Source organism: Mycteria americana, chromosome 8 (assembly GCF_035582795.1).
Source record: "Mycteria americana isolate JAX WOST 10 ecotype Jacksonville Zoo and Gardens chromosome 8, USCA_MyAme_1.0, whole genome shotgun sequence".
Lineage (NCBI taxonomy): Eukaryota > Metazoa > Chordata > Aves > Ciconiiformes > Ciconiidae > Mycteria > Mycteria americana.
In genome coordinates, this window is record NC_134372.1 from 27,234,975 (window position 1) to 27,247,258 (window position 12,284).

General features: G+C 60.3%; 1 protein-coding gene and 2 non-coding genes across 4 annotated transcripts; 1 reads left to right on the forward strand and 2 right to left on the reverse strand.

Annotated features, from left to right (window-relative positions):
• Positions 1-887: 887 nt before the first annotated feature.
• LCAT (lecithin-cholesterol acyltransferase) lies at positions 888-8,542 on the reverse strand. Of its 2 annotated transcripts, XM_075510348.1 has the most exons (6): positions 8,131-8,542; positions 5,002-5,158; positions 4,424-4,539; positions 3,987-4,082; positions 3,484-3,708; positions 888-2,068 (listed from the first exon to the last, which is right to left on the reverse strand). In XM_075510348.1, the coding sequence occupies exons 1-6, from the start codon at positions 8,276-8,278 to the stop codon at positions 1,446-1,448; spliced, it is 1,365 nt and encodes a 454-aa protein (XP_075366463.1). In that variant the 5' UTR covers positions 8,279-8,542; the 3' UTR covers positions 888-1,445. The 2 variants fall into 2 exon arrangements, with proteins under 2 accessions (XP_075366463.1, XP_075366462.1); XM_075510347.1 differs by lacking the exon at positions 8,131-8,542 and having other exon boundaries at positions 5,002-8,124.
• Positions 8,543-10,981: 2,439 nt separating this feature from the next.
• On the reverse strand, positions 10,982-11,053 carry TRNAH-GUG (transfer RNA histidin (anticodon GUG)). Its single transcript has one exon. It is a non-coding gene; the product is annotated as a tRNA-His (tRNA).
• Positions 11,054-11,683: 630 nt separating this feature from the next.
• TRNAK-UUU (transfer RNA lysine (anticodon UUU)) lies at positions 11,684-11,756 on the forward strand. The gene has a single exon. It is a non-coding gene; the product is annotated as a tRNA-Lys (tRNA).
• Positions 11,757-12,284: the final 528 nt, after the last annotated feature.

Genomic DNA, 12,284 nt, shown 5'->3' on the forward strand with positions numbered 1-12,284 from the left:
GCCGCGCCCCACCAATCGGCGCCGCGGCCGGCGCGCCAGAGCCAATGGGAGCGGAGCACTTAGGGAGAACCCCGCCCCGCCCCGCCCGGAGCCTGCCCTGCCCGCGGCCGCGGAGGGGAGCGGCGGCAGGGCCGGGGCGCGGCGGCGGGGCAGGAGCGCTGCGCTCCGTAGCGGGGGCTCGGGGCGCCTCCGGCCGCGTCGCATCCGGCCGCGTCGCCGGCCCCGCTTGCATCACCCACCCCGGCTGCGTCGCCGACCCCGTTTGCATCCCCAGCCCCCTTTGCATCCCCGGCTGCATCGCCCACCCCAGCTGTGTCACCAACCCCATTTGCATCGCCAGCCCTGGCTGCATCACCAGCCCCGGCTGTGTCGCCAGTCGGAGCTGCATCGCCAACCCCATTTGCATCACAAGCCCTGGTTGCATTGCTGCCCCGGTTGTGTCGCCAGTCCCAGTTGCATCGCCATCCCCGGCTGCGTCGCTGACCCTGGTTGCGTCACCAGTCCCAGTTGCATTGCCAGTCCCATTTGTATTGCCAAGTCCGGTTGCATTGCCATGCCAGCTGCTTTGCCAGCCCCAGTCACATCACCAACCCTGGTTGTGCCACCAGCCCTGGTCGGGCCGCCAGCCCCAGTTGCATCGCCAGCCCTGATCACATCACCAGCCCTGGTCATGTTGCCAGCCCCAGTTGCATTGTCATCCCAGTCGTGTTGCCAGCCCCAGTCATGCCGCCAAGCCCAGATGCATCGCCAGCCCTGGTTGCATCGCTGAGCATGTGGCTTTTCCCAAAGCCCCGGCTCCTGGGGTGCTGCCGGGCAGTGAGCACCTCTGTTTTCAGTAATGGCTGGCTTTACTAATGCTCTGTGCAAGGGCAAGGCAGGCTCAGCACTCAGAAGCAAAGTGTGTTTATTATTTTGTAAATCTGCTGATTTCAAGTTGGTCTTGCCTGGGAGCCTAGCTCGCTACCTGCATGCTGGTGGCTGGCAGAGGTGCTCTTGTGAGCCATACCTGCTGGCAGAGGTGCTCTTGCAAGAGCACCTGCCGTGCCACCCCTGTGACCACCCTGGTAAGTCAGAGCCCACACTCGTTACGCAAGTTTCTCTGTCTGAAGTGAGCAGAGGCTACGGCACCGCGGGCTCCACAGCCTTTAAAGTGCCTAAACATGGCTTGCTAGCGATGAGGGCTTGTGCGTACGCCATAATTCGCAAGTGTGATGTTAATGAGCTGGCAGCGCGGTTAATTATTCACCCGCTAGTGGGAAGTGACAAGCCTCTGAAGTATAATTAATTGCCGTTCCCAAAAGAAAAACCAATCAGCGTGGAAGTGGGTGCCAGCCCATCCACCTGAGCTGTTGGTCTTGCTTCTTTTCCTTCCATACTCAGCTCCAAGTCCTGCATGGCAGCTTGTGGTGGCTACCAGCATGGAGGGAAGCTGGCCCTCATTCCTTTCAGTTCTTTTTGGGCTCCTTAAGGACCATCCATCCAGGTAGGATCTTCCTGCCCTTCCCTGCCTCTGGGCTGGATCTCACCTGCCCCGGCTCCTCCTGCTCCTGTGGGCTTCCCAGCAGGATTTCGTTGATGGAACTGAGTGTCAGGTTGCTGAAGACCATGTTAAGGTGGTCAACGCCTCGCAGCTCCTGGACGTGCACCTTCTGCTTTTGCTGGTCACGCCATCGCTTGCACAACTCCGAACTGCGTGTGTTGACGGTGTCATCCCCGTCACCATAAATCATGTCCACGGGGTCCTCGTAAGGGAAACGCTCATCATATATGTAAGTCTCCACGGTGGGGTAGCCTGTGCCATAGAGGCAATACGTGTCTACTCCAGGAGGAGGTAAGCCCTTCAGCAAGTCCTTCATGTCCTCCCACATGTACCAGCCATCCTCCAAGTTGACGTCGGTGAAGAAGCGTTGGTAGTCCCGGTAGGTGTAATTGTAGGAGGGCGTGGAGATGAAAATGTGGGTCTCGGGCCAGGCCAGGCTCGTTGGGAACATCCAGGGGCTGGTGGTGGTCATGCGCTGCTCTTCACGCAGCTTGATGTTGGACATGAGTGGGATGCCCTGATTGTCACCTGCAGGACACACACAGGCTCATCAGAAACAGCACCAAAATGTACCCTCACAAATGGTGCCCCTTGGGCAGCTGTGCTGGGATCAGCCCATCCAGCAGTGAGTCACAGCCGTCTCCTGGCTGGGGTATGGTTCCACCTCAGATCTTCCTCTGTTTACCCCTGCCCTGCCCATGGCCATACATCCTCTCCTCACCCCTCTGGCTGCAGATATCCAGAGCAACCTTCCAAACTCTTGTCTCCAGCATAACATCTCTAGCTGCTAGGAGGGACTGAGTATAAACAAACCTGGATGTGTGATGGTCCTGACCAACCCAGTCCTGGACTTTCCTTGCAACCCCGGCACCTCCATGCCTGCCTGCAGGGACAGGATTGAGCTGAGCCCAATGAGGGTGCTGATAACGGGTGGCCAACCCACGTGCGTCCTGCAAGCCTTGGCATTTTTGGTGTGTCTGGAGCCCTAAGACCATGCAACGATCTCAGATTACCTTAAAAATGTCTCTGGCCCTTGTGGCAACAGAGAAAAATATGAGGAGATGACTTAAGGGTGATGCAAGGGGCCAGATGTTAAAATCTTCAAGCACATGATTCTAATTCCATGCATTTTTGGAGGCTTAGCTTGTGACTTGTAGATATTCTGGGCTGTCAGCATTAGGCAAGTGATTGTGGCTTTCTGGGCTGAAAAAAGACTAAAGAGGAACTGGGTGAAGGGAGATTAAAGCCTGAAGACAGCAAAGCTTATGGGGGATGGGCTTTGAGATGTGGGGAGATCCAAGCAAGTGGTGCAGGAGAGCGTGAGTGTCCCTTGGGTGGCCTCCATGTCCGCTGCTGCACAAGGGCTGTATGGTTTGGAGTGAAGGTCCAGCAACCTGCATGGATAGAGGCGGTGCAGATGTCTGGGGAGGCAGTGAGAAGGGGGTGAGCATGCCCCAAACTGCTTCCCTGGCCCCAAGATTTTTGGCTGAGCCCTTTTCTTGCCCAGGATGGGTGTTTTGGCTTTCAAGGAGCACCCCTAGCCCAGAAGTCGACTCTTAGGCATGGTGCAGGGTGTGCTGCAGGCTGTCTGGCAAGAGCTGGTGCAGGGGAAGGGGGATGGCCAGGCTGCAGGTGGACCCTTCTGACAGCAGTTTTCCATACACACAAACCCACCAGCCCCAACCATGGAAACCAGAGCAAGCTCCAGGGCCATCCTGCTATCAGGGCTGTGGCAGGAACCTCTGTGGTGCTTTCTGCACCATGGGATGCAGCAGGATGCAGCAGCATCAGCACCAGAGCATGAGTGCTGCCTCCACAGACCTCTCAGCCATCTGTCCCCCACTTCCTCCACCGCTGTGTCCTTTCCCTGCCAATCATCACCCTTCCGTTTCTGCAGGAGGGAAAGAAAGCAAAGAGGTGGCTGCACACAAGGAATCACCCACCGGACGCCAGGACACGCAGGGGCTTGACGGACCCTCCCCAGGGGGCACCCAAGGAGATGAAACCCCCAATGTACTGATCTTTCCAGGCTTGTGTCTGCTGTAGCAAGAAGTAGAGGATGTTCAGGTTGCCCATGCTGTGTGCGATGAGGAAGACACGTCGCTGGTACTCATTGTGCATCTCCTCGATCAGTGCCTTCAGGTTCTGGAAGTATTCGGGCTGCTCCTCTGTGGACAAGAGGGGCACCAGCTCTTGGGCACCTCACTCATGGCCACAGGGCTCCAGGGCTGACCCTAGGAGCCCTGACCAGAGAGAAGTGTGGGCGCAGAGGCCGCAAGTGCCACCATGCATTCACATGAGAGCACCATGAATGGCTGAGTGACCACCACCATGGGCAGCCGTCCTTGTCCAGGGGTTCCTCCACACCAGCTGGCTCCCCCAGCCCATGAGAGCCATCTTGCTTCCCTCCCTGCATGGGTGGCCTGGCCACGAACCCCATACTTACGGGGCCCAACCCTCCAGTCGTAGGGGGCTGCCCGAACTGTCTGGTCCCTCACGTAGCCATTGTTCACCAGGTTCTGCACCAGGGTGTGCAGGTAACCTATGGGCAGAGAGAACAGGTGGGAATTAGGTCTGTGGTCTTCTCCTGTCAATCTTTTTTCACCCTGGTCCTGGTCATGGCCACAATGTCCTCTGGTAAGCCCTGTAGCTTGGTGGCTCAGCCAGAGGTAGTGGCTCTATGTGTCTCATGTGCGCTGGGGTCAAGGATGGGGTGATCCCTGCCGGCACCCGAAGGGACTGTGTCCCCGAGGCCAACGTCCCTCATTCCCAGGTGACCTGGGCTGTCTGCAGAACCAGTCCCCTCTGGAGGCACAGAGACCCCTCTCCACTTGCAGGGAGCATATGGGATCCCCGGACACCCCACACCTCTCCTCCTCTCACCTGCCAGCTTGCTCTGATCCAGGTATTCCACGGAATAGGTCTTGCCGAAGCCAGGCACACGGATTTGCACCCCCGGGGCATTGGACATTTTCCGAGAGGTTCGGTTGTACACCACCCTGCAGGGACAGGACAGAAAGTAGCAGAAGAACAACGTCCCCAAGGGATGGGGTGGAGATCACTGGGTGGCAGCTTGGACCTGGGTGGCTGTTTCCAAGTCTTGTGTGGATGCGGAGGTGGACTGGTGCCAAGCCAGCATCCATGCCAATCGCCTGGCATCTCAGCGCAGGAGGCTCGGATGGAGCAGGCTGCGGCGGCCCCCTTGCCCTGCAGCCCCGGGCAGGGTGGCAGCATCTCCAGTGGGTGCTGAGGACAGTCTGGCTGGCACGAGCATGTGGCAGGGACGTGGGAAAGGGATGGGTGCTTGGAGTGGGAGCCAGCCACCTTTGTTCCCAAACAGTCCTGTGGTGCTCCTGTGGTTTTCCATGTGTACTAGGTTGTGGCTGGGGAGGAGGACAGAGGAGGGAGATCCCTGGTAGGTCATTGCCCCAGGGAGCTCCCGGGGTGGGGGTGAGCAGTACCTGGTGTTATCGATCCAGCAGTCAACTCCCACTGGCAGGAAGGTGTTGAGATTAAGCCAGATGGTGAAATAGTCCTCCGTTTTACGGTAGCACATCCAGTTCACCACGTCCGGCTTGTCCAGCTTTGCTTCCAGCTGGTTCCCAAGACACCCAGGCACTGGTGGCACCGCAGAGGGAGAGCAGAGCCAGCTATAGACCCCGTCCCACTGGCCCTGTGGGGCTGCCCAGCCTGGCGCTTCCCCTGGCCCCTCAAGCAGGGCTCTCCTGGGGCTGCCCAGCCGGGGACATCTGGGGACCCGCTGGAGCAGCATCCCTGGAGAACAGCCTGCTCCGCACAGGAGCAAGGGCGCTCAGAGTTGAGATGCAGGGTAAGCATGGAAGCAGCACTAAAAACGCATCCTCAGGGATCCCCTGAGCTGCCTTTCCCACGCGGTGACCCCCAGAGCTGCCACCCTTGGCCCAAACCCAATCCCCACCAGCACGAAGCATCCCGGATTATTCCCCCCTGCCTGGCTGGGTTTCCATCCTCCTCTCCTTGCTGCAGCCTGGGGGAAGGAGTCAGTGCTGCTTGGGGCTGCCCAGCCCTACTGCATCCCCTGGCAGCTCAGGGATGCATAGAGTCCCCATGGAGGTGAAAGTCATCCTGGTGCTAGCACCCAAGGCCCACGCACTGTTTTCCTGAACTTTAAACCCTCCGCACAGGCTGAGCAAGGTCTCTGAAATGGTTCAGTGCTGAGCGGAACCATACTCTCTGGGAATTCAGTGCAAATAGCGTGTATGGTAAACACAGCACGGTTTTAAGCAAGTTCACAGTCTGACATGTGTGACCTGGGCTCCCTCGATGGAGGGTGACCATCACCAGGGTGCCTGGTCTGCCTCTGGGATTCCTGGCAGGGATGGGACACCCATCCCGGTGTCACCCTGGTATGTGTGCCTGTGCCGTGGGCACACACCATGGAGACCATTCCCAGCTGGCGTGCAGGAGCTGAGTGCCGGCTCCTGGTGCCAGTGCTGACCCTGAGGGCAAAGACAAGAGGTGAAGGGACTGCAGGGGACAGTGGCTGTGAGCCTGGTGGGATGGGAGCACTGGGTGATGAATCCCATGGCCCCAGCGGGTCCTGGACTGGCCCGTGATGCATGGCTGGGGACAGCGTGGACCTTCAATGCTGCTGCAGGCACTGTCTGCTATGTGTCCCAAGGTACTTCCCCTAAGGACACCATGAGCTGCTTTGTGGCCTAAAGTCCCTATAGATGCCTGCCCTGTGCTGGTCTGGGACCTGGACCCAGGCTGTGCTGTGGCTGTGGGACCCCACAAGCATGGCGGGCTGGGAGCCACACTGCCTGGCGCGGGGGCTGAAGGATGCAGGCGAGGAGCATCTTTGACCTGAGAAGGATGTCCCCCATTTTCCCTGGTCCCCACCAGCCTCAGGTGTCCCTGCACCCTGGGGTCCATGGGTGTAGGTGTTTTGGGGAGCTGCAGTGCTGTCCCTGTCGCAGTGTGTGAGGGAAGCCTGGCCTGGAGATGCTCTAGTCCCATCCCACCCACCACAGCACCAGCTCCCGCAGCATGGCAGGGGCACAGCTGCAGCCTCCAAAAGCCTCATCCCATGCAAGAGGTGAAGGGGATGTAGTGGTGACCTCCCTCAACCTGCTTCATGGCTCCCTCACCTCTGTGCCGTCTCCCCAGGGATACAGGGAAGGGTCTAATCCTGCCTTCAAAGCACCTGGTTGGGGATCAGGCCATCCAGTGGACCCTGGCGTAGGAGAGCCCAGGCAGGGAGCGGGCAGAGAGGACATCCCCAGCCAGCAAGAAGAGCGGGACCACAAGCTTCTCTGATGGCTCCCGAGAGTGCACAGCCAGCATCCCTGCGCCCGGCACACAGCCCTGAGCTCTGCCTCCCCTTCCAGAGGACATTAGGTAATTATTAAGGGAGTTCCTGTGGGGGCAGAGGGGTTATCAACGGTCCCAAGGGCACCAGGGGTTTCTGGGACGCCCAGCCCAGGGGGATGGGCTATGCACGGATGCTGAGTGGCACATGGGGCAGCCAGACTTGTCTGGGCGTGGGACAGGGGCTGAGGCTGGTACCGGGGGCACAAGGAGATGCTCTGACCATCACAAGCCATCCTGAGAAGAAGGACCCGGTGATGGCCACTTGGGTCTCCTGGCCACCAGCGTGGCCAAGCAGAACCTGTCCCAGGGCACTGAGGCTCCAGACACCATGCCCTGCTCTCTGATGCCTCTGGGAAGGGAGTTTGCAGGGTCAGCCTTCATCATTGCAGCAGGGATGTTCTGCTTTTTCTCTTCTTTTTTTAAAGGGGAAACTTGGCTTGATTCAAGAAAAAGGAGAAAAAAACCAATTCTGCTCAGCAGAGGTTTCATGGCAAAACCCTAGCTCGAGAACCCAGTGATGGCACAGGAGCAAAGGAAGGCAGAGCCATGCAGGATGGAGGTACCAGCTGGTGGCTGCTACTCCCACCTCCACCTCCCCGAGGTGATGCCCCAACCTCTCCTTTCACCTCCCTGAGCACCTCTGCCAAAGGCTCCTCTACGCCATACCCCAGGCAGGGTGGACATGGGGTGTGATGTGAGACGGACACCCTTCTGCAGCCGCAGAGGATGACTTAACCATTGCCAGGGAGCGGCAGAAGACATGGGACAGGGTGGGCTTTTGGGGGAGCAAGGGGTGGTGGATGCTGGCCCACTGCACTGGTGGCAGCAGCTGTGGGAAGCGGCAGACGAGGATGTGCTGCAGCCCCCGTCCCTCTGCCAGCAGACCCCTCCCCCAACTGAGCAAGCCCTAAAACACCCTCTGGGCCAGCTGTGAGATTTAAGAGCCCCATTTGCTTTCTGGGGTGCCCAGCCTGCACCCCCAGCTCCAGGCAGCTGTGGCCGGGTATGGCCAGCCCTGCATCCCCAGCCTGGTGGATGGGAGGGGACCTGGGAGCCCTGTGTCACCCCCTGCCCCGCCTTAGTGGCTCCAGCTCCAGATTGCAAAGGGCCACCACAGCCAAGAGCTGCCAAGGTGCCGGCAGCGCCGCACCCCAACCTCACTGCCAGCTCTGGGGGGCTGCGCGGCACCGGGGTGCCCACCCACACCCTGCGTGGTCCCCGTGCTGGCGTGACCTTACCGAGTACCACGGGCGGCGTGCTGTTGGTCGGGGGAGCTTCTGGGGTGGTGGTGGGTGGAAAAAGGACGTTGAAGAGCCAGAACTGGGACGTGGGCTGCAGGAGCAGCGACAGCGTCAGCACTGCAACCCCGGCGCCGCTGCTCCCCATGGCAGGCTCGGCCGGGATCCTCCGGACGTCTCCAAGCAAAACAGCCTTTTATATTTTTTACGCAGGTCCAGCCAAGAGGCACCCGGGCCGCAGGGGAGGGGAGAGCGGCAAGGGGCTGGCCGTGATGGGGAGGAGGGACGGGGAGGGCCGAAGGACTGGCCTTGCGGACCCGCGGTGCCCTTGGCAGCCCACGGCAGCCCGGCGGTGCCCAGCGGCTCTCCGCGCCCCGAGAGCCCTGCTCGGGGGTGCCAGCGGAGTGGGCACGTAATTTTAACAGCTTCCCAGTGCCTCGGCGTCCCTCGCTGTGTGCTGGGATTGTGGCTGCCACGCACTTCCCCCTGCACCGCGCGATCCCGGGGTAACCCCACGGGGCTGCCCGGGGCTGCCTGCTCCCTGCCTGGGTGAATACAGCACCTCTCCGCTCCTCCTGCCCTTGGCAGAGGGGGCTGGTACTGACCAGGCCGACCCCAAACCTCTGGGAGACATCGGGGCTGGGACAGGCGAGGACACATCTGGGCAGCCCCTTGTGCCACATGGCAGTGGCACGTCCCCCAGCGCCACCCTGGGCAATGCCCCTGCCCCGTGCCCCCCTACCCAGGCTGCCCCATGCAGCATCCCCATGACAGGCACTCAGCCCTGGGGGGATGCAGCATCCCCCCTGCATCCCCCTGGCAGGTGCCGGGCCCAGACCTCTGCAGGTCCTGGCCACTGCGGGCTCCGGGTCCCCATGGGTGCCCCCTCAGTGCCAGCCCCAGCTGGGGCAAGCACCCACAGCCCCCAGCCTGCATGGCAGGGCTCCAGGTGGTCCTGCCTGCACCAGGGATCAGCGACCCTCGGGCACTGAGGGGCACCCAGGAGAAGGCAGGGTGACCTGGGCCAGCAGTGCCTGGAGGGCCACAGGGCAGAAGGGGCCAGGGTGCAGGGCGGTGATTCCAGGTGCCCCTTCCCCAGGAGGGGGGAGCTGGTCCATCACTGGGTCCCCCTCCAGCCATCCAGCCCCTGCCCAGTGCTCAGCCCCCCTGGGGCACTAATAGGGAGCTGCTGGCAGGTCCCCAGGGACCCTGGGGCACAGTCCGGCCCCAGGGGGAGGAAAAAGAGTTTGACATCTCAACTTCAGGTGGACTTTTTCAGTTGTTTTTGCAATGCACGGCCACAGTGCCTGCTCTGAAGGCATGTCTGTACTGCATTTCGGAAGGAGGGGGTTACAAATCTATGTGAGGATGCAGAAGTGGGCTCCATGTGCCCACGCAACCCTCACCTACTCCCTTGAGAGACTCCATCCATCTGACACAGCCAGTCTCCTGGTGTGCCCAAGTCTTGCTCTGCCCAAGGAAAGTCTTACTAGCTTGGCAGCCAAGGGCTGACCAAACTGACCGTGGAGATGAGGAGGTCGGATCCAGGGTGCAGGGGCTCCCCATCCCATCTCAGGGGTCAGCGTCACCCTTGGGCTGAGCTCGGTTGCACCAGATGAGCACATGGGGCTCAGGGGAAGAAGGATCTGGGGATGCATCTCCATTATGCTCTCCTTGGTGGACAGAAACCTGGGGACACCCTGGGAGAATGAACAGGAGCAATAAGAAATCTCTGCTCACCCCGAGTCCTGCCCCATCCTCTGCCTTTGTCAGGCTCTATGCCCTGCAGCCTGTCGCTGGGCAGCCCCTTGCTTGGGGGGTGTCTACTTACCCCAGGGCTTATTATGGCATAATTTAACTTTTCTCTTTAAAATCACTGCTCTTGGCTTTCAGCCTAGTATGTTGAGCCCAGCAGTGCTGCCTGCACATGGTCAGGGCTGTGGGCAGAGGAGAGGTTCTCCCTGCTCCGGTCTGCCTCGAGGGCCACGTGCAGGGCTGTATGCCCGGGGAGGGGCTGTGGGATCGGGAAAATTAGGGGTTTTCTTATTTTTGAAATGTGTTAGCAGAAAGTCAGCAGGATGGCATGGTCGTGTGTCCAGCTGGACCTCCCCCCCCGGACTCAATGCTGAAGCTGAGGGGAAGAGCTGCTCCTTGTTGGAGAGGCCAGAGGAAAGCATTTGAGAAGAGGTGAATGGTGCTGAGACATGGTGGTGGAGCAGAACCCAACTGCTCATGGGCTCGCTCCAGCCTTCCCAGTGTGCTCCAGTGGGGCAATGGGCCAGCACGCAGCAGTGCTGAGCACAGGGATGCTGCGGGGGGAGTTCAAGCTCATGTGGAGCCTTTTGATCCTCTGGGTGCAAATCCTTCCTACCTAGCATCTTCTCTGGAGCTGAGCTCCGGAGCAGAAAGCAGCTGCCTCCCATCTCCTCTTTCTTGCTTTGCGAGGAAGGGAGAAAGGCAAGCAGACTTTCCAGGGAGGCTTTCCTTCCAGCTTGGCCAGGATGGGAATAAAGAGGTACAGCAGAGTGGGTTGGCTTCAGAAAAGTCATACTACTGAAGGGAAGGTGTCTTCTTCCTCCCAGGGAACAGTGAGTTGCATTGGGTCTGTGTGGGGCTGGAGGGCACTGGTGGGTGGGCTGGGCTGGCAGGGTGGGTTCCCCGTGGAGCAGGGGCCCCTTCCTGCAGAACTGGGAGGAAGGGCAAGAGAAAAGGAGGGATGGGCTTTAGGAGCCTATCCGAGCTGGTGGCCCCCTCCCAGGGCACGGCGTGTCTGAAAACCAACCTCCTTGCAGCCGCCTCCCTCGCGTCTTCAGCCTGGCCTTTCCGAGCACCAGGCTGTTGGCAAAAGCGTTGCTGTGACTCGGATTCGAACCGAGGTTGCTGCGGCCACAACGCAGAGTACTGACCACTATACGATCACAGCCGCCGAGCGCGGGGCCCCGCGCTGCCGCTCCTCTCCTCCGGCCGGATCGCCCCTGCCTCCCGCGGGGAGCGGTGGGGGGGGCAGCGGGGGTTTTACAGCCGCCCCCACAGCACCCTGCTCGCCCTCCCGGCGAGCGCATCCCTGCGGCCCTGGCGCTTTCCCGGGGCGCATCTCCCTGTCAGGATCTCCCCGGTGGGAGGCCGGTCCAGCCCACGCCCAGGAGCCGGGTGCTGAGCCCGGTGTGTGCCGGCAGTGCGGCTGAGTGGGCTGAGGAGCTGGCGCTGGGCGCTGGTCTCCAGAAAAGCAAGTTCAAAGCCCACTGCTGCCAGGCTATTATTTTCCCAGGCTACTGGGATTGGCACCCACAGCCCTGGCCGGGCTCTCCTCCTCCTCTGCCTTGTCACTCTGGCTTTTGGCTGTCCTCGAGAGGATAAACCTGCCATTTATGCCTGCCAGGGCAAGATAGAGGTCCTGGTGGTGCTCCTCCTCGTCTCCTCACTGTGGTGGCTTTGTTGGGGTGGTGTGGGGGTGGAAGAGGTCAAAGCAAGTCCCCATGTTGTCCCACCAGTGATACAGTGAAGTGGGGTCCTCACTGCTTGTCTTGAACATCCCTCAAAACAGCAAATGTGAGCCTGGATAGCTCAGCTGGGAGAGCATCAGACTTTTAATCTGAGGGTCCAGGGTTCAAGCCCCTGTTCAGGCAAAGGCTTTATCCTTTAGGAGCCCGTGGGCAAGAAGCAGCACCTCTTCCCGCTGGGACAAGTCCCTCCTGGGACAGCTGCAATGGGGGGCTGTCTCCCTTCTGCTCCCTTCCTCACTGAAAGGTGTTCAGGTGCCCGAACCGACCACCTTTAAGCAGCTTCCTCAGAGACTGGGTTCCTGCTGGCACCCGCTTTTTCTGCGTGATGACCTCCACAAAGATGATGAAGAGACTGGGGGCATCCCTCCTAGGAAGGAAGCCAGGCTCTTCTCAGTGGTGCCCAGTGCCAGGACCAGAGCCAATGGCACAAACTGGAACACAGGAGGCTCTGTCTGAACATCAGGAGACACTTTTTCACTGTGAGGGTGACCGAGCACTGGCACAGGTTGCCCAGCAACGTTGTGGAATCTTCATCCACAGAGGTATTCAGAAGCTGTCTGGACATGGTCCTGGGCAACCGGCTCTGGGTGGTCCTGCTCGAGCAGGGGGCTGGACCAGATGACAGAGGTCCCTTCCAACCTCAACCATGCT

Bases quoted from the DNA above. Each gene is read 5' to 3' on its own strand.
- LCAT (XM_075510347.1), bottom strand. From the start codon at position 5,312: ATGCTGCTCCAGCGGGTCCCCAGATGTCCCCGGCTGGGCAGCCCCAGG. The intron at 4,083-4,423 runs GTGAGAGGAGGA...CTCTGCCCATAG, and splicing joins GGATCAGAGCAAGCTGGCAG to GTTACCTGCACACCCTGGTG. The intron at 2,069-3,483 runs GTGGGTGATTCC...TGTGTCCTGCAG, and splicing joins CCTGCGTGTCCTGGCGTCCG to GTGACAATCAGGGCATCCCA.